The sequence below is a fragment of the Watersipora subatra genome, chromosome 2 (genome assembly GCF_963576615.1).
Source record: "Watersipora subatra chromosome 2, tzWatSuba1.1, whole genome shotgun sequence".
NCBI lineage: Eukaryota > Metazoa > Bryozoa > Gymnolaemata > Cheilostomatida > Watersiporidae > Watersipora > Watersipora subatra.
The window spans coordinates 14,090,282-14,116,631 of record NC_088709.1 but is presented as its reverse complement, the minus strand read 5'-3'; the positions used below and the strand labels follow the sequence as shown (position 1 = coordinate 14,116,631).

Sequence of the window (26,350 nt, the reverse complement as noted above, 5' to 3'; positions counted from 1 at the left end):
AATAGCTACATGGTAGTAGCACTGCATATTCAACCATCAGCTGGTCACGTTTCACATTCAAAAGATTCTATTAACTCTCAGAAGCATAGCTAAAAGGTTGTAGGAGCTACCATCGTTACACAATACACTGCATGATTGGACAACTCCACAATGAACTAAAACAGTATCAAGCAACAGAAAGACCAAAATCAATATCTGTGATCTACGCAAACTCCTGAAATCCCAATATATTATATATATTGTTAAAATTATTCATGCTTAACAGTGTGAGAGCAGGATAGTAGTTAGGGAGAGTTAACCGTTTCACCATACAGTTGAGAGGCAGGGACAATTCTGAGTAGAGTGACATTTACATGTAGAACAAGCAACAAAAAATGTGAACAAACAAACAAACCTTTACAAAGCATAGCAAGCACAAACTGCAAATCTGGAGAAGACATAATAGTAATGCATTAAATGGGAAGATGTATACCATATATACTCATGTATACGTCAATCTTATGTATATGTATACATATATGTATATGTATACATATACATGCATATATGTATATGTATAAGATCTTATGTATGATCTTATTATAGGTGTTACTCATGTGTAAGTCAATAATGTATATATGTAACAATACAATAATGTAAGTCAACCACAAAAAATTTTAAAAATCATTTTCCAAAAACTCAACTTATTCATGAGTATGTATGGTGAGCAAAAACCAAACAACAAGAAACAAAATAATACAAATAATGGAATGTTAATAGAGTTCAGAAAAATACCAAAGGCTTAGGTATTTCCACGATTGATCTGGCCCATCTCGACCGCTTCATAGAGAGCTTTGAAGTTACCTATTCCAAAACCCTGCAATGCCAAGTTTCAGGGAGTAATAACTCTGACATAGAGAGCTTTGAAGTTACCTATTCCAAAACCCTGCAATGCCAAGTTTCAGGGTGTAATAACTCTGACATAGAGAGCTTTAAAATTACCTATTCGAAAACCCTGCAATGCCAAGTTTCAGGGTGTAATAACTCTGACATATAGAGCTTTGAAGTTACCTATTCCAAAACCCTGGAATGCCAAGTTTCAGGGAGTAATAACTCTGACATAGAGAGCTTTGAAGTTACCTATTCCAAAACCCTGCAATGCCAAGTTTCAGGGTGTAATAACTCTGACATAGAGAGCTTTAAAATTACCTATTCGAAAACCCTGCAATGCCAAGTTTCAGGGTGTAATAACTCTGACATATAGAGCTTTGAAATTACCTATTCCAAAACCCTGCAATGCCAAGTTTCAGGGTGTAATAACTCCGATATAGAGAGCTTTTGAAGATGAATTTACACAAAACTTCAGTAGATTTTATGAGAAAGCATCGACATTTTTTTATCATTGGCAAATGCTTTTGATGCTTCAGATGATCTGATTGCCAGGATGTTTCAAGATTGAAATCAATAAAACTCATTCTCGATTAAAATGCTCAGATCAAGGGAAAGTGCAATTATGATGTCAATAATTGTTAAGAGACAAACAGAATAGAGACAGACGCACGCGTAAGGCTTCAACTTGAACGCAATAGCCGATATTAACTATCACGAGAATAGCAACTAGTGATGTCAGTTCGCAAGTATTTTTCTTCTGAGCATTTCAATTGCAATCAAGTTTTATCGATTTTAATCTAGAAACATCCTAACAATCAGATCACATTAAACAAAAAATCACAAATGATAAAAAATATGGATACATGTACATTAGTTCATTTTCAAAGCGACCACAAAAGCATCAGAAATCCAACAAGTTTTTAATCCTCTCTTCATGGAGAATTACCACCAACCAAGTTATCTCGCAGTTGCGGTTGGGCAGTCAATCAAGTTATCTCGCAGCTGTGGTTAGGCAGTCAACCAAGTTATCTCGCAGTTGCGGTTAGGCAGTCAACCAAGTTATCTCGCAGTTGCAGTTGGGCAGTCAAGCAAGTTATCTCGCAGTTGTGGTTAGGCAGTCAACCAAGTTATCTCGCAGTTGCGGTTAGGCAGTCAACCAAGTTATCTCACAGTTGCAGTTGGGCAGTCAACCAAGTTATCTCACAGTTGTAGTTGGGCAGTCAACCAAGTACCTTTTGGTAAAAGCTAATTTACCAAAAGATATTCTAGTCAACAATAGATTAGCTGAAGAGAAAATACACAAATTTCAGGCTTGCAGCTCTGATGAGTAATAAAGGTGTTGAAACACAAAATTAGAGATGTGGAAAAGGCAATGACACCTTTTTTATGTACAATTGTTACTAATAAATATTATTTTGAGTTGTAAGGAAGTACGCTACATTGATTGTACAATTTTTTCCAAACAACGTGACTGTCAACAAAAAACTCCATGAGGACATTGCTTATGGACCCAAAGTATTTACCATGTTTACACAGTTTTTATTCTTTATATAGCACACCATTTCGATCGAGTTAATCACCGTATTTTATCTTTTATCGAACTTTTATGTGACATTGGTATACTATTACTACATCAAAATTCTTATATGAGTGACATAAACTGTAAAAAATTACCTGGTGGTTGTGCCGCTGGATGACCTCGAGGAAAAGCGTTGGCCGGTCCTGCATGTTTTTAGTGAAGAGCTGCAGCAGGTAACCTTTGTCATCATAGTCAACGAGAATGTTGAGCTCTTCCAGCTACAGTAAAACATCAATTGGTTCATCCAACTGGGAAGAAATGCAGCTTGATACTAAAGGCCAGCTACAAGCATCGACAAAATGCATCTTTTGGCGTAACCAATACGTCAACAAACGCATTGTTATTGCGTTTGTATTAAAATAATCAAGTATTTTTATACTTGGTAATTTTATTGTTGAGTTGTAATTTTTTTTCAGCAAAATATATCAATACAAACCGCTGCACATGCCCTGTTATCACAAATAGTTGACGATCTATGTTATAATGCAAACATTCTGATTAGACTGGAAAAATGGAGCCATCATAAAAAACGACGTGATAATAATTACTATTAATGTTTAAAATGAAATGTTTAAAATCTATTAACCCAGAACATGTGTTTGTATTGGTCGGGCGTTAGCACGATCCCCGAGCATTGTTGATTATCTAGAATGTTAGTTTATTATTAGCGCTCTCTGGGTTTAACAGCACTGATTATCACAGAAAAGCGCAGCCTCAATGACAGGGAAAGGGATCGACGACCCAAGGCTAAATGATAATTATGACATCACATTGTGGGAACCACAACCAAGTGTTTTTTTATTGCAGGACATACTTTTGACACCCTGTTTATCATAGTTCTATTATTCTTTGTGTATTGAATATAGGCTCATTCGAAAGCCAAGACTCTGATGTACTGAAATATATGATAAAAGTATTTATGTAATTGATGTGCTTTAAGCATACTCACCTTTTTACTAACTGCTAGACGAAGATTACTATATAGGGCCTACACTGAAAATAATATACAAAAAGTCAGGATACAACAGAATTGCTATGTGAGGTATTTTAACATTATAAGAGGTCAAAAAAAGAAGCCAACAAAAGGTTTACAGACGTTGTAAAAAAGTAATTTAAAAAAATCATATTTATTGTCAAGGAAATAAGTAAATATGCTCGCTCCATACAAAAATGCTAGGTTGGCTGTTGCTGTCAGCCTGTCAAGGGTACTAGTTTCTATAAAAAGAATAGTTACACCAGGTCTAACCCCAAACCCTTAATAGATATATGTAAAATGACAGGGTGAGAATAGCGAAACTGGTTGGACCAATTTTTATTGAAATCCAAACTCACTGATGTAGTGCAACAATGTTTTTATTTAGTTTGTAATTTTCAGCCATTCGAAACAGTATTTAGGTTAAACAGATTAAATTAAGTAAGTTAAATGAATGGAAAAGCAGCGGGTGCAGCTTATACATGATGATAGTTGATACACGTTTATGGTATTACTAGCTGTGCCACCCGGCGTTGCCCATGTAAAAGAAGAGTCTTTGGACAAAAAATTTATTTGTATTTAACATATAACAACATTTGCCATTATAACTTTCAAAGTACATATCATGAGAGAAGTGTGTCGTGTAGTTGAAATAAATTAAGAGAAAAATAAAAACAACTGTAAAGGTTTTAAAACTTTGTCAAACCTTTCAAGCTAGTACCCTGGCATATTGCCAATGGAAAACTCCACTAAGCTAGTTAATAAGGTTAGGCTTCCAATGACAGTAAGCCATGACTTTGAGTCGGTATTGTTGTCCAGCTCAGCTGTTCTAATAATAGCCATAGCCGGATTTCCAACAGACGGACTTTGAGAAATATATATATAGAAGAAGAAGATACATGAAGATTTACAGTATATACAAGACATTTAAGGTAACCTGACTATAGCCAAATCAGCAAAGCAAGGGGAAACAAGTTTGTATATTGGCTACTTAAGGTAAAGTGACTAGAGTCAGATCTAGAAAGCTTATATGCGCAAGCATTATCTTCAGCATCTGTGCATTATCAACCGTTCCAACTAGTCAGAGCTAAAAGATGAGAAATATCAGCCAATACAGGAAAACCAAATACCTCATCCAGTGACTCCTCAACCTTGATCTTAGAGTTTGCCAGCTTCTCCCTGAGGCGTGTGTAGTAAGTTTTTGGCACTTCCAGAAACATCTGCCCTCTTGCTTTCAAGTTTCTTATCTGCGTGAGAGATAATTGATTGAGTGCTAGTGTGGCAAAAAACTGTATTTCAATACAGTAGACACTCTTATGACGTAAACCTTCTTTTATGTAAATTTCAATTAACGTGAAGAAGTTATGTTAAGTTTTTGCTTTGAACTATGTAAAAATTTCCATATAACATAAAGCATCAAGTCAGCACAAACTCTCAAATTTGATTTGAATAACGAGACTCGCATAGTTGGCCTTTGAAATGTCGTTTTCTCTCTTGATGCACCTTGGAGAGAAAGCGACGCTGTTCTCTATTATATACACTAACAATCTGATAGTCTAGTGTGTCATGAGAGATCATCCGGCGTGCCGATAAAGCGCAGATAACACCTACGTGTAGATACCTAAATGTGGTCGATTGGTGCAGGTGCTAGAGTGTCGGTCTACCAACTGCATGTCATGAGTTGAAGTCTCGTTGAAAGTGATGGTTTATCCCGACCTCTAACCCTGGTTTCCAACGGACAGACAGACACCGCTCATACTATAGTAAAGACCTATTTTTGTTTTACTTTAGATGTGTACAATTTTTTTCTTCATAGCATAAATCTTGCTGCGTAGAAAAATGTGAAAAAAATTTTCACATTTTTCAACTGTGTAGAAAAAAGTGAAAAATTTGATTTACATGAACATTGAAGGCGTGTGTTCTTATTTAACTTAAAGATTGACTTGCAACAAAATTCACATTACAGTTAGTTGTTATCAGAAGATTCACCATGTCTTACTCTGTTGTGTTGTAGGTGCCAAATATGTGTAAATGTGATTACAAGCTCTTAAAAGCTCAAAAACGAACAGTTAATCGCAGGCATCACGAAAACGCCGTAGGTGCTTAAAATCAGCAACTTTGTCACTGGGTACTCACAGAACTAATGATGTTATTGGTGGTCATGGCTATATGCTGTACTCCAGCGCTGCCATAGTAGTCCACATACTCCTGTGAGGAAGAAAACCAGTGGTCATTGTCTTCCCTTGTTTAATTACCAACTTCATCAAATAGTTTGCAAGAACTAAATATCAAACTTTGAATTAGCGAGCTAACTGGTAAGCTTTTTACATCGAAGAGATATAAAATAGTTATGAAATTTAACGAAGTATGCGCAGTATAGGCTAGTGAAAAGTCAAAGGCAAATCGCTAACGCTAGCTTTCATCATGTTGATCTTACACATCATCCGAGTAATGAATGACTGCTACAATGTATACCGTAAGTCCTCATGCTCAAGCCGCGCGGCTTGTGCTCGAAAACGGATGACTCATGAAGGAAAAAATAATCCTCCAACAAGCCGCCTGTGGTATCTAGCCGTCCTTACCAACAAGCCGCATATGCCCGCAGACCACGGCTAAGGACTGAGGTTTTGTCATCCTTGACCCCTTTGGGAGTGAGTGTGTCGAGACAGGTTTCGCTATACCTATTCCTCTTGAATAAGTAAACAGGCTACATCAGTACGTGCGCGCGTGAAAATAATTTTCTTTTACTTCCAAGTTCGAATTAAAATTCCTGAACCCTTGCATCAATAACTTACTTGCCATGTCTCAGCTAGATTTTTATTGCGCTGTTAGAGGGCTGATAGGCTACACTGTAGGTTTTTCATGAAAGTTTAGCACTAGTGGACATGGTTGTATCAAGTTAATGAGCTCAGTCTTGCTGCTAACGATGTGAAATAATTGAACGCCCGCCCGTGGCTTGCTGCAATTTGTTTGATGTGGTGAGTTTTGCACTCAGTTTGGTTCATAGTTTCTGCTTCGATGTCAGCAGGTATTAACACGCTCCCAACCACTTGTCTCTCACTTGTGTGTCACGAATTCATCTCGACTTAGAGCGATAAATCTTTCTTTAGTATAAAGTATTCCATAAACATAACCTTGAAAATAAATGAGTAGGTCGTCAAAACCCCGGACATAAAAGTGTATTATGAACGTGATTCTATGGTTATAGCAGAGACCGCATTTATCGAGAAGCCGCCCTGAGCCCCACGTAAGTTTTAAAGGTTTGGCCTTTAGCCGCGGTCTATGACCGTGAACCAGAAGCCGCGCCCAACGACAAGCGGCTTGAGAATGAGGACTTACGGTAAGTATATTATCTGGTACAATGCAACCCGGGGTTACGATTACCCTGCTATACGGTGTTTTTCATGTGGTTTTTCAGCTTAAAATGTGAAACATGTTTTTCGACCCCGCCATACAACGTTTTTTCGACATATGATATCAACAAAAACTTTATTGAAATTTTAAATTGGCAGTCGGTGTGCTGAATAGGTCGAAATGACAAAAATACTGATATGCTGATTGAGATACGATGCTCTCTCCTCCTCTGCTCTTCCCCCTCCCCTCCTCCCCTTCCCCTCCAACTCCCCCTCCCCCTTCTCTCCTCTTCCTCCCCTCCTCTCCTTTCTATCTCATCTCCCTTCTCTCTCCCCTCCATTCTTCTTTCTCCCCTCTCCCCTACCCTTCTCTCCCTCTCCCTCAGTTCAGCACTAATCGTTATAAGTTACTGTGAAAACAAAACCGGAAACAGATAGGTGATAAAGTTTTAGATGAAGACAAAGTTGAAGTTTAGTAAAATACATACTCAAACTTAACTTTAAGTGTGTGTTTAGTAAGATAAATCTATTAAGGTTCAATTTAACGTTTATGTTATGCGAGGTCTGGTCCAAAAGTTCCCGTAATGGACTTGTATACACTTGCATATTTGCACGATGGAAAACCCCATTGCAGCGTTTGCTGGGAAACGCCTCCGGAGTGTTGTCACAAAATTTGAGGTTGCTATGACAACGCGTTCTCATGTGAGCCGACGATATGTCAAAGTCTGTCAGGTGCTTCCGTCGATTTAAAAAAAATTTATCATCATGTCTAATAAACCAGAACAGCGTATTTGCATTAAATTTTGTGCGAAATTAGGGAAAACGAGTACTCGGACAGTTGAAATGTTAACTATTGCTTTTGGAGATGCTGCTCTAAAGAAAACACAAATTTTTGAGTGGTACAAACGTTTTCGTGAAGGTAGAGACAGCACTGAAGATGACGTGAGGTCTGGCAGACCAGCGTCGGCAAGAACCTACTCGTAACTCGACAGTGTGAGGTCACTAGTCATAGCAGATCGATGTTTAACCATTAGAGAGATACACACAAAAGATCTGAATCGGATTATTTTTCAATAAGAATCGGTATATCGGATCAGTATCTGAATCGGCTGATGAAATTAGAATTGGGGCATCTCTAATATATTCCGCCCACCAACCTGTATCAGGCTCTTGCGCTTGCCTGAAGCTGGCTCATTGATAGGCATTTTCACTGTCTCTTCAAAATTGGTGACAACCACAGATCTGAGAGCCGAGTACTCGGTGTGCAACTGTTTGTCATCAATGCTCCAAAATCGGTGAAACATGAGATTCTTCACGTACCAGTCAGCAGCTGACTGCATTTCCTCATCTGGCTGGTTACCAACAATGTGATCCACAAAAAGGAGGCCTGAAGGAGGGCTGCAAAGACAAAACTCGATAGGATGGTACAGAATATTGGTATGGTATTAGACAAAATACGTGGAGACCGCTAATACGGTACAATATGCTCGATACACATCCTTACCCTGAATTGTGAACTTTAACAAGCAAGGAAGCCAACGAACGGAATACTACTCTGCAATATTTAAAGAATACCGTAAAACCTCTAATTGAAGGGCATGGCGCGCTATTTTTCAACCTCTCCTCTATGGTGGCGGTCAATTGGAGGCAGCATTCAAATAGAGGCTGGCAGTCTATTTTTCAAATGGCTCATCAGATGTTTCGGAAGATAAACTTAGTCCCATTACAGGCGAAGCGAGCATCGCTTAAATTTGGCTCTCTTTTTTCGGTGGACCAATATTAAACATTTTGAATATCAATAAATCTGCTAACTTACCTCTAACTTGTTAAAGATCTCTTAATAAATGTGCATCAAAAAACTGAGAAATATCTCTATCAGTTGATATCTATTGCTTGCAATTGACCTGCGATGAAATTTTCAAACTACATTTCATTCTAAATTTGGAGACATATTTTTATTTTATATTTAACATAGTTGAATAAAAGCTCATTGCACTGACTGATATGTTTGCTACAGTTCGCAGCCAGAACTGGCTTTTTATGTGCAATTGAAGTGGAGTTGTGAGCATAGCTCCACTGTAAGCAGTGTTAAGATAGCCACAAGGATGCTATTAACATGCTATAAATCTGCATATTTATAAGTTATATAATGATAATCTATCAAATGATACAAATATATATTCATGAGCAAGTGACATAAACAATCCATACTTATATTACATGCAGAAACAAAAATTAATGTTTTTAAAACAAAAATATTTGCACCGTTTGCTCGGATAGCTGCGTTCTGATTGTTGCCTTCGATGGAATGAACATCTTCTAGTTGTCCAATACCTTCTACAATATCTTCTGGCCTCAACTCTTCTTCTGCACTGCTGAACTAGTCGATATTAGCAACCAAACAATTTTTTTGACAGAGCAAAATTTTCACGCTATGCATTTAGCACTAAAGCAAAGCGTAAAAGTTTGCTTGCTAGAAGTTTGCTTGCAAAACCTTTGGTCCAAAACTTGCGAGCCAGTTTTTATATGCATGTCCTTCTACGTATTAGAATCGCGTTAAATAAGGAACTACTATTAACCTAAGACAGTAGTTATTTCTATGGCATTGCTTTCATATTTCCAACTACCATCGTAAATTGAATCGTTTTTTATATATGTGAATGTAGGCTACTTCGAAGTAGAAAGACCGCGCTAAACAGAGAGCTACTACTAGCCTGAGACCGTTATTGATGATTGGTGCGGTGTTGCTTTCAAAGCTTTAATGAAAAAAATCAAAAGCTTTAGAATTGGACAATGAGAGAATTAATTAATATTGATATAAACAATTCATTATTAATACGATTTTGTGGACACTTTTTTACGATCAGTTGATATTATGGGTCCGAAAAGATCAAATAATGTCAAAGTGGCGGTCAAATGGAGGTGACGTTCAATTGGAAAGTAGCGTTCTATTTTTCAACCCTTCTCTCAGGATGGTGGTCAATTGGAGGTGGCGGTCAAATAGACGTGACGTTCAATTACAGGTTTTTCGGTAACTAATCAATAAAAATAACAAGACAAATTGTTAAAACACTACACACAATGAGTATTTACATTTATAATCGTTTTTAGTTTATAACAAGGTACATTTATGTACTAACAGACTAGCAGCCAATGGGTCATCCTGTTGTGGGCTTGCCTTATATCCAGGCAGAAATTCTCCCTTATAGTTGGTTTTTTCAACAAAAGTGTGTGTGGTATCACCGTATGTCTGTATAGTTGCAAATCTAACCACTCCTTGATCATCCTCCTCACTCCATATCTCATGCACCACGCTAGCCCCTCTTTCTTTGGCAACCTGGCAAAAATTATGTATTGGTGTCAAGGTATATCTGCCAGCAAGCGACGATGTTGTTAATATATGCTTCCAGTCTTCCACTGACTATGACTAGCTGGATAACCCATTGTATAATAACCTATGTAATAGTAAACAAAAAGCCATATGCATACCTGTTTTATCTGAACAATAGTTATTTGCATAAGACCAATGGAGCTGTTTCATGGTGCACCCTCTGGAATCATGCTATCCGAATAACTGATTTAATTCATGGATCTTTTATGAAAAAAATATCGCTTGTATGACTCGATATTCTCGTTAGGTACAATAAATACATTATACAGTATCTTCGTACAAAAATTAAGCGCCAAAACACAATTTTCAATTATCGTGTCACAGTTCGTTGTTATCTAAATGCTCAAATTTCAAATGAAAGGGATAGCCAACAAATCCAGATTTTGAAAGCCACATATTATGCAGATGGTGCGATGCTGATAAAAGTGGCTCTTGGTGGTCAGACAACTTCTCTTAACCTTCTAACAAAAATCCATTTTATTACGAAAATGGCATCATTCAGGCTTTCTTACTAAATGGATTGAACAAGATTTTAATTAGACCGGCTAAAATTGATATTAAAAAATATCATGAGATTGGCTAAAATTATATCAAAAAACGAGGCCGGAAACTAATAGGTGATAAAATTTTAGCAAAAAAAAGTTAAAATTCAGTAAATTAGATAAAAATTAGAGCTGCACAATGATCGCGTTAATTAAACGATTAACGTGACTAATACAAATAAACGATTAACTGAGTTGGACCAATTAATCTTCAATTAAAATGCAACCGAGGTGATGATCTTGATGTGGTTCCTTTCCTTTGTACTGTTTAGTACCATACGTTAGTAATACTAACATAGCAGGTTACTACCATTTAATTTACTAACAAATAAATATTATGACAAGCAACACTTTCTTACCAATAAATTAAACCACAATTATTTTGCACTCAACTATGAAAACACAGTGAGTCCCTAACATTAATCTTGTTTATACAATGCAATGCACAAGAGCCGTGCCGATCTAGCCGTAAGCAGCCATGTTGTTAGTTGTTTGAACATGTTTCTAAGTAATAGCAACAAAAGTGATTTCAGTATTATTTAATATCTTACAGTTTATTTTTGTTTATTTTTAAAAACTTTTGTAAGTAAACTATACATGTATTTTCATTTTTCAAAAAAATCATAATCATATTTCAGCTTCAGAATATTAGTAATATAAGATTGACACTTTATTGGAACATGAAAGCAGAAAAATGTCTTCCACCCTAGGTAGCGCATTTCTGTAAGTTGTTGAAAGCGTAAACAAGAAAGCGAAATGCAGTATATGCCAAAAAGAATTTGCTTACCACCACAGCACATCATCATTAAGATATATATTCACTAATTCTTATCCTACCGCGCAGAAATCATAACCAGCTGTCGCAGACAATAACTAATACTACTGACTACCGGCACTACTGTCCCCTGTGAGCGGCTATTCTCTAAAGCTGGCAATATTGTATGTAGGAAGAGAGCATCTCTTTATTCAAATAATGTGAATAAACTGTGTTGCCTCAATTCTTGGCTGACTTAATTATAGACTTTCATAGACAGTTTTCCTACTCATAATAATTATTACATTGTAACTGATGTGCATTTTACATAACATGTACTACTGCTAACAATTGTTTAAAATATAATTAATCTATATGTAGCTGTATTATTTGTTTTTGAATATGCAGTTTTTTGCTAGATTAATCGAAGATTAACTGGTTCAGATCAGTTATTAATCGCGATCAATTTTTATAATCGTTGTGCAGCTCTAATAAAAATACATTACATACATACTAAAGCTTAGCTTTAAATTTGTGTTTAGTAAGCTAAACTTATTTTTAAAGTTTCCATTATAGGTACCTCTGTCGAGAAAGTAAGCACTCTCAATGGTACGAATTACACAGCACATTGCAACGTCACATTTTAATGAAGCTCATTGTTGTATAATTGTAATACTCTTTAAGAGATCAATACTTATGTAGTATTGTTTCCTTATTCTTGTAATCCTGTTATATAAACGTATCTTTATGCCAGTCAGTGTCCGGATAAATAAATGCTTGTCGGGACAATCGTTAAAAGACAACAAATTATTCCTAAATTGCATCCTTCGCATCAGTGTGCTAAAACACAACATGGTGTCCAGTAGGTGATAATTTTAGATGCACAGACATTTATTGCACATATTTAGATACATTCTCTAACATATAATGCCAAAATTTAATCTTTCAAAGAAGTTTGACTTTGACCCGGCAATCTGGACAAAATTGTTTGCTCGTTGGAATACGTTTGCTACCGTGCAGTAGCAAAGCTCAATGAAGATGAAGACCAGTTACAGATAGACAGTTTTTTATACTGCCTAGAAAGTAAAAGTGAAGGCACATTTAATGACCTAAGTCTGTCCGCTGATGATGCAAAAAGCTACAAAAAAATTACTGAAGCTTTTCAGAAATATTTTACCCCACATAAATACATTATCTATGAAAGGACTAAGTTCTTCCGACGCAATCAACAGCCAGGAGAGACAGTCAAGCAATATATCCATCTATATAGGTGGCATCCTTGACACTAACTGCAGCCGTGAAATGCAAAAGACGAATGTGGACCAGCTAACAGAAAGAGTTGCCATTAACACGGCTGGACAATCAGAAGACGTGGACAAACACATAAAAGACTTAGCTAGGCATGGCGGAGCTGCGACAAACAAATCTGATGCTGTTGACACCATCTCAAGAGTTCAAAGCAGCAGCAGACCCAAATCTAGGGGCAACCACCTAGCGAGTAGTAACGCCAGCAAGCGGAGTAATAACACTTCATGTAACAGATGTGGATATTTGGCGCATACAAAAGGAACATGCCCTGCCAAAGATATTATTTGTAAATCTTGTGGAAAGGTCGGTCACTATGCTAAAATGTGTAGATTAAAATCTGAACCCAATATCAGCCAAGTGGAAGAAGAACGCATACTCCTTAGTAAAATAATCGACACCAGTGTGGGTGTACGGACAAAAACCATCTCGGTCGAAAAGCTCGATACGCCAGTTCAGTTCAAGTTGGACACCAGCGCAGACGTCTCCATACTACCTAGTAAACTCTGCACACATGTAGCCCTGAAGAAAACAAATAATTAGTTCATAGGCCTGGGTAACATTAAGATACCAGTGCTAGGATCATTGAGGGCTGTACTTTCTGTCAATAACGTTAATCATAGTGAAACAATGTATGTTGTAAATCAAACTAATGCGTTACTTAGTCGCAATGCATGTGTTAAACTAGGTTTGATAACTTGTGAATGTGATGTAGACTCTGTTTATGATACCACCAAATCTTACGTATTTCGCAGAGAATTTCCTAAACTTTTTCAAGTCTTAGGTACGATGAAACAGAAAGTAGGCATAAAATTACGCTCTGATTGCAGTCCCTTTGCTATCAACACCCCACGGTCTGTGCCCTATCTATTGTTGCCTAATTTCAAACAAGAGTTAGCTGATATGGTTGCTAAAGGTGTCGTGTCCCCTGTCAGTGAGCCTACCGATTGGTGCACCCCTATGATTGTTGTCCCAAAAGCCAACAAAAAAGTCCGAATTTATGTTGACTACACAGAATTAAACAAAGTTGTCTGTCGAGAGGTTCACCCAATGGCTCACTTTGAGTCAAGTCTAGCCAAACTCAGAAATCGTACTGTCTTTACTGTCCTTGATATCAATTCTGGTTTCTACCAGATTCTCCTCTCCCCTAAAGCAAAAATGTTAACCGTGTTCTTGTCTCCATTTGGTAGGTTCGCTTTTAATCGGTTGCCCTTCGGTCTGTCATCTAGCCCAGAGTTGTATTCCAAGATTGTGTCACAAGTTCTGGATGGCCTCGAAGGCGTAATAGTCCATATGGATGACGCGTGAATATAGGGAAAGTAAACTTCTGAACATAATGCCAGAGTTTGTGCTGTGTTGAGTAGGATGATTGAGGCTGGTACGACTCTAAATGACTCTATAAGTGCAAGTTCTCTCGCAGCAGCATCAAATTTCTCGATCATGTCACATCTGCTTCCGGTATTCGCTCCAACCCTAAGGCTATTAAAGGCATTAAAAATTTGGCCACACCAACCTGTGTTAAGGATTTCCGTAGTTTTTTAAGTATGGCAAACCAGCTCAGCAAGTACACCACCAAGCTTGGTGAACTCAGTGCTCCGTTCCGAGCTACTTCACAAAAATTTTGTGTAGATTTTGGGTAAAGCTCAGGAGCAAGCGTTCAATCATGTCAAGGAAGAGTTAAAGCGTTCAGTTGAACTTGCACCATATAGCCCACAACGTGAAACAGCTATACACACAGATGCCTCTCGAGGTGGCATTAGTGCTGTCTTGTTTCAAGTGCAAGACGATGGAGAATTGCGATTAATCAAAGTGAAACCAAAAAATAATATGCCACTATTGAGCAGGAGGCTTTAGGTGTTGTAAGGGCATGCGAAGAAATTTGAGATTATAGCATAAATCTGAAAGTCGTGATCACAAGCCCTTCGTCCTGCTACTGAATGACAGAGTTGGATAAAAACCCAGCCCGTATCAAGAGGTTTCGAATGCATCTCATGAGGTTTCACTATCGTGTTGAACACATCTCAGAAAAGAATAATGTTATTGCCGACGCATTGTCACGTGCTCTTGGTTCTATCAGTGAAGGTGATGTTATGTTAATGGAGGAAGTTGAGTTGTTTGCTGTGTCAGCACTTTATCGCACTGACTCATCACCTCGTTTAGAGGAGTCGAAAGTTCAACAAGATTATGATGAGATCACCTCCCGCATTCTCAGTTTTGTGAGGTCTGGCTGGCTTACATAGCTCCTTTCTTATGAGATTTTGCTACATCCCTATTTTGAGTGCCGGTCTAGACTTTTTATAATTGATGGTGTTCTGGTTTTTGATGACTGTATCGTAATTCCCCAAGTTGAGCGCCTCTCGGTCATTGAAAAAATGCAGTGGCCATTTTGGTATTGTAAAGCCTGGTTCCCATATACGTCGCAAAGCACCGGCGGTAATATCGCGCAGCAAAACACTTGCGGTGCTCGGCGCAGTTTAATGTTCACATAAAAGCCACATCGTTAATAATATCGTAAACATAATTGCGTAATCAAATAAATGTTCGCTCGCCATGCCGTTCTTATGATGGTGACCTTTACCCGTACAGTGAATTTCGGGAAGGTTTTGCCTGCGGCCGTTTGCGAAATTTGAACAGTGCTAAACTATTGCGATGCCGCCGGCAACTACCGGCGATCCTCGGCGCATACGTTCCCATTTCATCGCTAATAGCCTGCGGTGTGTCACAGGTGCTTTGCGACGTATATGGGAACTCGGCTTAAAGTGTAGAGCTAGAGCTGCCCAATCAGTGTGGTGGTCTAGCATGTCCCAACAGATAGCTGAAGTGGGACGTAGGTGTGAATCATGCAGGAATGAGTCTAATGTTCAGCAAGCTCTTCTTCTCCATTCAGAATTCCCCAACAGTCCTTGGGAAAAACTAGGCAGTGAATTGTTTTTTTTTGACAGCAAATGGTATTTGCTGGTAGTGGATTATCATTCTCAATTCATCAAAGTTGAATTCTTAAAAGAGACCACTAGTTCCAAAATGATCTTACACATGAAGAGTATTTTTGCCCGCCATAGAGTCTCTGAGGTTTCAATTTCGGACAATGGCCCCCAGTACGCCTCAGATGAGTTCAAGTCTTTTGTTAAGGCGTACGGGTTCACCCATATCACCAGTTCTTCCAAATACCCACAAGGAAATGGTGCTACTGAACAGGCAGTCCAGCCCATAAAAAAAATCCTCAAGAAAGAGCCAGATCATTATTTGGGTCTGATAGCATACAGGTCTTCCCCACTAAAAAATGGTTTCTCTTAGTCCGAACGGCTAATGAGCCACAAAATTCGCACAAAATTACCCTCTCTGCCCCCAGTTCTAACTCCCAAATGGCCTGATCTGAAAGCTGTCCATTCCAAAGAGTCCCTCAGTCAAATTCAGTGTAAAGCTAACTTTGATGAAAGACGTTGTGTTGTAATCCCGCATTGCCTTAGTCCAGGTAGTAATGTTCATGTTCGAGACCTGAAGCGAAATGCTGAAGTTGTTGGTTGCTCCCCCAATTTCCTGTTTGTTGGTGGCGCAGGATAGCAGAGGAAATGTAGTCAGGCGAAATATTACTAACATAGTTTCGTTAGAACCAACTGATTCTCCCAAAGTAATAATAGTGCAAAGCAGTCTAGTTTTGGCCAAACTATTAGGCCGCGTAAAATCTTGGATATATAGTGAATTGCATGTACTTTCATACTTTCGACAATCCTGTCAACGTTACTAAATTGAATAATGGTTTTATTCATATAATGCTTTACATAGTTTGTAGTAGTAGTTTTATCCATTGGTGTTTTGTGGTCGACTACTTAACTGTTGTATTTTAACATCACGGGAAAGGGAGATGTTGTATAATCGTAATACTCTTTTGGAGATCAACACTTGGGTAGTATTGTTTCCTTATTCTTATAATCTTATTACATAGACCTATATTACATAATCTTATTACATTCTTAACGACAGTTTCAGTTAAATAATAACAGTTTCCGGTTAAATAAATGCTTCTCAGGACAATAGTTAAAAGTCGTCTAAGTATTCCTAGGTTACACCCTTCGCATCAGTGTGCTGAAACACAACAATCATAACCGATAAATACACTAAATACAATAAAGTTAATAAAGTTACTATAGTTACTATTTTGTTAATAATTTTTAATATGTATTTGTAATATATTAAATTTTGATGACTTCTACCAGGGGATGTTTGCATTATATGATTACTATGGTTTCCATACCCCTACATCCGATTTTTCACCATAGGATGCCAACCCTGGAATGGATCAAAATCGTATCCTGAGACTGCACTGTATGATTGTAAATACATTCATCACAAAGGCAATGGTGGGTACTAATGCTAGTGTATCATGAATACATAAACTTTTCCTGAGATTCTCATGAATGAGATTGTCTAACTCATTCAAGAGAAGATAATCACAACTACTTATGCTGTTACTAAATCATTCAGCAAGAATTAATACATTCAAGGTTGATATAACTCATTCAGCTAGTCACAATCAGACATAAAACAGTGAATTTCTTTTCTTATCATCGTGATAATAACTCACTCTTACGATGCCATCCAGATCTTCGACAGCAAAGGCGATGTCCTTGACCCCATCTCCATGCTTTGTCAGGTGTTCGCACATATCTGCCAAAAAGAATAACCATCAAATATTAAAGCAATCTGCACCAAAATCACTAGCAAAAAGGAAGCATTGGAGTCGTCTACAATTAGTCAAGCACAATCATGACGTTTTTATGGTTCATCTAGTCCAACGTTCCTCATAATTGTTAGTATTATAAAGTATATTTTCTCATGAACAACATTAAGTAACAACTGAAATAACATAATATAGAATACACTCCAGCCACTGGTAACTGTAAAATAAATTTCAGGATCAACAATGTCTGTGTTTACTTAATATACAAGGCCAAATGAGTTAGCCAAAGTGATTATGAAGGAGAATCACATAATAAACTTGAATCGCGTAACCATAATATGGAGTGGTCAATGTGCCTACCTTTAGGGTGGTTGGGGTTGTAGCCAGACATGAACCGGAATAATATCTGAAAAGCAACCAAATATCATATTGCGACTATTATCTCAAATCAAATAAAAACAAGACTGGAGGTGAAGGTCTTCCATGGTTGCCTCTCCTAACAACTTACAATGCATCCATAGACCAAAGTTTCTGGATCTAATTGGAATGATGTGAGTGCACAAAACTAACGCCAAATTATTTATGTGTGAAAGCAATCTAAATTAAATTAAATCAATTTAATCAGTTTTTGCATGTTTATTCTAAAACAAAACTCAACGCTGCACAATGTGAAGATGAATGAAATGCCATCCTGACAAACAGTGATTTACAATGGCGCTACATGCCTTTTCAGTTTGATTGATGTGTTTGAAGAGGCAAAAAACATCTCTCAGGCAACTTATTGCACCAACCAACTGTGATATTCATGCCTATTGCCCTCACTTGTTCATTTGTGACCATAAACACAAGTGGCATAACATGAAGGTGGTGCCAGCCAATGAGAATATGTATCATAGAAGCGTTGAGCAACATTGACAAAGGTATAAGAATTTAACAAAGACCATAGAAAGAAAGTTTGAACTAAAACAATAGAACTATCATAACAAGCATTAGCACCTTCGCATGCGGGCAGCCAGCCACTGCCGGACTCACCAGCTAGCATTGTCAGAACATTGTTGCCAATCTCTAGGCGCATCTTAAAATAATGAATAGTGAGGAAAATGCACTTCATGAAACCTAAACAACCGAGGGTACCCTCCCATGGTCAAGTCTAAAAAAATTAGGGAGTCCTGCAGCGAAAAAGTGAGGCTATCCTGCACAGTGGTAAGTCTATGACAGTAAAAAGCCACTGCACTAAAGAAGTGAGGCTACAATGCTTATGATAAACGTTTAAGATTACATCCAAAAAAGAGGCTCTGGTGAAGTTGGCTAAACCTAAGGAGGTAAGGCTACACAATTATATGATTAAGCTTAAGAAGCAACAGCCAATCAAAAGGGCTTTATATGATTAAGGTTAAGAAGCAACAGCCAATCAAAAGGGTAACTTACAGGGTGGTGACTGGCATCATCAGTTTAATAGGGCAGGTTATAGACCAATGGCTAACTTTATTAATTTAAAGGGTAGGTTACAGGGCATTGGCTGGCCTTACTTTAATAGGGTAAGTAGGTTACAAGGGCAGCGATTGGCACTGTTAGTTTTAAAGGTAGATTACAGACCAACAAATGATCTTGTTAGTATAAAAAAGGGTATATTACAGACCAATCACAGACCTTATTAATTTGAAAAGATAATTTACGGACCAATCGCAAACCTTGTTAGTTGTAAAAGGTAGGTTATAGACAATGACAAGCCTTGTTAGTTTAATTGGCCAACATCCAATCACAAAACTTTTAGTTCAAAAATGTAAGTTACAGACTGACCTTGTTGCATTTAACAACATGACACGCTGTCTCCCTTGAGCCTGTCTCCAAGCCTCTGTATAGATAAGGACTAAAGCCCATTCGTGTGCAATAATAGGATGCTGCCTTTAACAGAAGATGTAGAGGCATGAAGATGAGAATTACAAATACGTGAAGCCAGATGATGTGCAATGTGAAGAAATGAGCAGACAAACGGACTAGCTAAAGCACATCAAATTTTAAGAACTCTCATTGAGAAAAGTATGAAAATGTAACGTACCTGCAGAGCATTTCCAACCCAGAAAGTTACATGATGAAAGTCAACAATTTTGCCAGCCTCTGGCTACAAGCATAACCAGCAAGTGTCAGATCCTGACATTGAATCACGTCAAAACTTAAACAAAATTTACATGCTCCCGTATCAAACAACAAGTTTTTAGTTTGTAACAAGTAGTCGGTAATTGCTATTTATCCAAACAACAAATAGTTGTACAGTTAACATACCTTAGGACCCTTATTCTCAAAGTATGTCTGCAACATGAGAAAAACAACATGGATATGAAAATAGCATGATGTAATAACTAAAATCTAACATGTATTATTGTATCGAAATATCAAAATTACTAATTGCATTTGTTTGCTAACCAGTAAATGGCTTGTTATAAGAACTATCAGTACATATAATGCAATACAATGTTTCGGCAACAAAAGAACAATTTATCAAGAAGCTGTTTTATGTATGGAACACTCTGCCTATCTGTATTCGCAGTACACAGAACACATTAGGTTTTAAGGGGAGCTTAAGGGCATGGCTATTGAGATTAATTTTTTTAACTATGTTTAATTAATTTTTGCCTGTAATCTGCCACCTAGCTCCGCACTAAATATTAGTTTTTGCTATCGCACACATGGCCTCATCATCACCTTCTCTGGATACTCGTTGTCTAACTTTCATTTCTTTTGTATATATTTACTAGCTGTGCCTCCCGGCGTTGCCCGGGTATTAAAAATCAGCTTATAAACAATGAGAAGTGATGAGATTTGTTTACCACTTGCAGGCAGGCAACTCTCCAGCCAGCAAGTGGCAGGTCATTGCCAAGTGGCCCGGCACAATTCGAATGGAAAATTCCACTAATCTAGTTAGTAAGCTTTAAATGCCGGTAGGCAATGACATTGCATCAGCATTGTTGCCCAGCTAGGCTATTCTAATGATAGCTATAGTCGGAATGCAGACAGACATACGACACACAGACACACTTTGAGAAATATATATATAGAGATATTAATGATGGAATAAAGCAAACAAACAAGCGTACCTTGTTTAAGTCATAAGAAATAAATATTGGAAAATAATTCATAAGTTATTAAATTTTTTCTCTGGTAATAAAATGTGTATTGCTCATTTTAAAAAATATGTTGAAAGATATTTAAAGCTGCAAGGTACAGTTCGCTATCTCAAGTATTGCTCAATAATTTTTATAGAAATATTTTGGAGAAAATGTGCGGGTGACAATAAACACTGAAAGTCAGTATATCTTAATAAAAAACAACTTCGTACATCCAGTATCATTGCACATAAAACCAGATAGCCTAAATTATAAAGGCTCACGTTCACAACCATACACTAGAAAGTCATTAGTGTAGCGAGGTCCTCGGTGGTGTATGACCTATAAATAAGCAGATGTAAAATAAATCATGCTACTCATAAAAGCAAAAAAACGTAAAAATAAACTTGGCATTAAACATCGAGAACAGGAACTGTAAAACAAAGCGTTTGATAAAACACTTGATGTCTGTGCTAAAACACTAAAATTGTATAAAACTCATATTTCTTTTTGTTAGGAGGATTGAGTCATAGCTTTACCGACGTAAATGCATGCAGTTTTATCCTGCTGACAAACTATATAATTGTAGGCAACCCTAGCACCGAGATTAAACCATCCGACTAAAGTCTTTTTATGTTCCATTGTCTACCCGATCAAACCAGATGGGCATTCTGAACTCTTTCAAAATCGCTTTTTCACGCATCAGAGACATGCTCGTATTAGAATTTCACTATATTATGTAAAATTATATATGTGATGTGTATTAGAATACACATCGTCTTGCTTACATTTTTGTATATCTTAATGTACACATTATGACTACCTAATCATACAGAAATTACAACCTGTACTAGCTTGCAACCAATAATACTTTTTGATAGCATTGCTCTTTTGGCTTTCCTTTTATTAAAGAAAATGCCTAAAAAGAACAACCAACTGATATTTATTACATGGTATTACACAGACTTTATTAAAAGTGTAAACAAAGGATCTTGCGTAAGTAAATTGCAAGTTACAAAGAGAGAAATCACAAGTGGCGCCAAAAACATACATAGAGGACCTCTAAACCGAAAACAGAACCCAAAATAAATTTATTTTTATTTATACATTTTTTATGTATAAACATAAAAAAACTAAATTTGCGAGTGTTAACCCTTATCATTTGCATTAGTAACACCTATATACGAGCATTAACCCTAATCATTTGTTATAGTAACACCTATATCTTGCTACATCCATTTAGATGTAACAAGACTATAAGACTATTTAGAGGAATCGGAAAACACAAATGGGAGGCGTTTAAATAAGAAAAATTGAGACATACAAAAGGAAATTGCTTTTCAAATTGATATAAAATCTATGCTGTGCTATATTATACGATACATTCTTAGCATCATAACATAATATAACATTATGTTATGATAGACCTGTACCTATGAATTAGTGACTAGAAGCCATCAAAGCACAGAATACCCTTAATTAGGGAGATGTGTGCTGTAAAGGAGCAAGATTGCAAAGATGACAGATCTAAGCAAGTCTATGTAAACTTGCTAATCTTATTGGCAAAACACCTGCAACTATCTTAGCTAAATGGATCAGTACTAGTGTCAAGGTTGATTGATATCATCGTATCAACACCTCACTATGATGTGATCATAGTGGGACAACACCTGAAGAAACATGAGACAAAACTTGGAATTACAAGTAGGTTAGAGCTGTGACTGCAAGTCAATAGATGCATAGAAAGACACTTCCGTAGTCATTAAACCTTAACACTGAATTTTGACTAGACTATGAATACAAAGTAGATCATAAAACCTGCTAAAACACAACAATTTCATGGATTTTCAGTTTCAACAGGGTTCTCTTGAAAAATATCCTTTTGTAATTGATGCATGACTTACAAATACCATGAACTCCGATAAATTTTTCACCTCAAAATTTACAAAAATCAAAAAAATGTGCTCAAAACGGTGCTTATGTTTCAATCATTCACAAGAACTAAAAATTAGATTATCAAGTAGACTGTTCCCTAGTCATTGAAAAGCAGGAAAAATAAATTTTTGTTTTCTAGTTATTTTCATAAAGTTGACAAACAGCTCAACTATTAAGTCCCAACATTTAATAAACCTCGGAGAATCTTATCAAATCCATTTCTTTACAAATAGTATGCATTTGAAGCAACTATTTTAAGTTCTTATAAGCATATATTCTAAAGTTGACACTTGATGAAAAAACACATCAAGTAACACTGCAGTTGTGTCTAAGCTACTTTTACCTACATATATATTTAAGGTTTCAGGTGGTTAGGACAAGTACTAAGCTAAAACTTGCGATAACTACATACGTTTTAATCACAATGTTCAAGCGATCTATGGTCTCGATGAGGGTAAATCATATGAATCGAAATAAATAAAAGTCAACACGAATTCAGTATCGTTGAATTCATTGAATTCAGTATTATTGAATTCATTGAATTGAATTCAGTACCATTGAATTGAATTCAGTACAGTGAATCTGCAAGGGCACAACAGCCAAAGACTATGTTTGTATAAAATGTAAATAACTGCCAAGATGCTATGCAATTAGCGTCCTGATCCTCTTCTATCTAACTGAAACAAGTAAAATTGTCAAAATGCAAGATTCTGACATGATGTCATATCACATTACAATAAAACTGTCAGTGTGCTACTAAAAATGTATACCTTCAATTATAGTACTAGTGTAAAAAACCACGTATGATCGAAAAAAGTCCAAAAAACACAAACACTCAGAGGATAAAATAAAATAGATGGGACCGTAGCAAAAAATAAAAATGTTTTTTTTTATAAAATACATTCTCGAAAGAAGGTAGGTAACTAAAAGAAAATTAATAGACACCCGAGATGAAGGGGGCTGAGAATTTCAATCATTATTTCCAAACAAATCTCTCACAAACAAAGATTATATTGAAGCAACTAGCTAAAAATGAGCAGTGTTCTCCATAGAGGTCTTAATTGATAGTACCACAAATCTTATTCAAAACCTGCAAGCATCGAGGTCCTAATGTCATAAGCTAATCGGGCTTTATAGTGTAGGTAAAAATGCTGGCTAACCGTTTTCAACAAATAGTTTATTTCACACTTCCACAAACTTTGGAAGCTTTTCAGGGAAATATAATCTTATGCATCTCAATGCTATAAGTCAGAAAACCAAACAGTTATTACCCCACATCTCCAACCATATGTCACTGTAAAATATTGCATTATATTTTGCTACCTTGTTTCTACCAGAGTTTACAGTGCTGCTTTGACATGTTAGCAAAGATTGATGCAGGGTTGAATGGTTAACAGGCCAGCAATTTGCAACGCATACAAAAAGGTCAACAGAGTTCAGAAGTTACACCTATTAGGATACTCAATCTATTACTGAACACTGCTTAAAAATATGTGTTGTTCAGTGATAAGAACTGCAAGAGACAAAGTAGTATCTGGTATCCCAATGTCATATTTAGTCTGCTCTTTTTTGTGCAAGTTTGCAACAAAAAAGCACAGTTTTGCTGCCTTTACTGTTCAATTGATCATATTGATAAGTTGTGATTATATTGTGGGATAATTACTGTTGATTAACAAGTTTCCATTATGAGCAAAGTGGACCTTTCAGTAAAAACCTTTAGTAAATACAACATGACTAGAAAGTGCTTGTAGAAGTGAGAAATTCATCACCAACAGCAAAAAAGGCTAACTGGGATGCTCCAAGCACAGCACAGGTACTACGTGGCACCAAGGTATTTTTTCTATAAATTATTAAGGAAAAGAATGGCAGCAAGTGAATCATACGTAATCGTGTATAAACGCATGTATTGAAATTTAAACACGGCTAAATCTTTTCCTGTGCATTGTTTCCTATTTAGTAAGTAGACCTGAGAGCCCATGGCCATTGAGACTCACAATCTTCAATTGTCACACTCTATTATTGCCGCTAGAGTTAGACAAAAACTGCGATTTTTTTTAAATCAAAATTTTTCTATTTGAATTGATTTTTTCGGTTTGATCAACTTTTCAAAGTTTGTGATTTTTTGCTCACTTTTGTTCATGCAAATTGTCTCTGTATTGCGTTGCGCATCAAAATTCTGGTAAACCTACTTTTCAGTATTAGTGACTTGCATGATTTAATTGGGCAATTAATAATTTAATTAATTATTAATTTAATGATTTAATGTGATTTAATTTAATTCTTATATGTCTTGCATTAAACAGCCATATAAAATTATAATGTGCAACCTGCATGTAAGTTAATATAGTAGAGCTGCTAGCCTTTCCACAAAAACTACGAATGAAATCCAAAGAAATAAAAAATGGTATGAAATATCTTAAACACATTCTTCCTTGCCCTGATCAATGCAGTTGATCACTCAAAACGTAAATACCGGCTTGCCAGTTTATTAAAACTTAGCCTGTTTTTCCCTGAATAAACGAAGCCGATAATGGAGAAAACTCTTTGAATGCTTGCACTTTACCTGACTACAGTAAAGAAGGTAATATCAAAAACAAAGTATTGAAGGAAAACTGTACCAGTTACAGTTGCTACCACACAATCTTGCTTTGTAGAACTAAATGGATTTACATGACATAACTTCAAAGTTCCTTGTGTAGCAGTGTACTACAGATGCAGTTAGTAACTGTTATCTCTATCACACTTGCTAATTCATGATAGAGGAGTGCTAAAGTGAGATTTGTCACACGCACGCATGCTCAAATAATCCACAAATGTCCATGTATAGTTTCGTCGCTTGTAGACGGTATCTCGTGCTCTTTGTTCTTCTGTCTCACTAATGTATCTTCCTTCTTTACTTATTCTTACCCATATTGTTCTACACTGGCTTACATATCCTTATATACAGTGTTCCATTGGCTTCCTATAAAAGCTGGCTTGCTTATTACTATGCTAATCCCAAGATAGCTTGATGCATGTGGCTATTAGAAATAGCTGAGTTTAGCAAATCCATAACAATTTATTTAAATCATTTGATTTTTTCGTGCCAATCCTGACTGTTGCTAATGTTTGTCCTACATACGGCTCCATAATCTAATGCTTAACGAAAAAAATTCCCTATGTTTTATTTAGGTATACAAAGTACCATGTTAATTCAGAAAACAAATATTTCAATTTATGCAATGAAATATACAAAACCGAATTTACCATGATCTCGGAAAATTATAGCCCTGACTTAAGCCTTAATCTTGAAGCTAGGATTGTTGTATATGCGTGCGTCTGCTTGTGCCTGTTTGTGATGCAGGAACTTAGGTTACGTATGCCAAACTGGTATTGAGAGGTCAAACCACAAGTACGTGGATCCTGAGTAATTACAGTAATTACAGTAATTACAGTAATTAGAGTTTAGAGATTAACGTCATAAGCTAAGTTAGCTGTAGCGGTGGAAAAGCCACGCCTTCAATCGATAACATACATGTATCTCAGAGACACCAACTTTCACCCTCCAAAACCCATTTCAAAAAGTAGCTACGGTTACTTAACCACAACAATTCTATTTCTTCATTTTTCAGTGTGTTGGTGACTCCCATATATTAGGAGTTTTCCTTTCTTGGATGTTTAAAACGATAACACCAAAATTTTAAATAATGGCCAATAATACACGAAATTGGTAAAATCTGTATTTTTGAATTTATGCTTTGTTCGTAGATTAAACTAATATAAAAGTCATGTAGTCAATTTTTTTAACACTGGCTCGAAGCTTAAAAAATTGTAAAAAGAAATTCAGCTCAATACAAGTGTAATGTACCGGTATGTAAATTTCTGAG

The 26,350-nt window shown here is 36.6% G+C and overlaps 1 protein-coding gene across 1 annotated transcript; it reads right to left on the bottom strand.

Moving 5' to 3' along the window:
• Positions 1–220: 220 nt before the first annotated feature.
• On the bottom strand, positions 221–25,757 carry LOC137388901 (4-hydroxyphenylpyruvate dioxygenase-like). The gene is made up of 12 exons (XM_068075385.1): positions 25,731–25,757; positions 19,729–19,755; positions 19,505–19,567; positions 19,246–19,350; positions 17,806–17,851; positions 17,350–17,432; positions 9,916–10,112; positions 7,933–8,173; positions 5,559–5,630; positions 4,553–4,669; positions 2,545–2,667; positions 221–856 (listed from the first exon to the last, which is right to left on the bottom strand). The coding sequence occupies exons 1-12, from the start codon at positions 25,731–25,733 to the stop codon at positions 782–784; spliced, it is 1,152 nt and encodes a 383-aa protein (XP_067931486.1). The 5' UTR covers positions 25,734–25,757; the 3' UTR covers positions 221–781.
• Between the last annotated feature and the right edge of the window lie 593 nt (positions 25,758–26,350).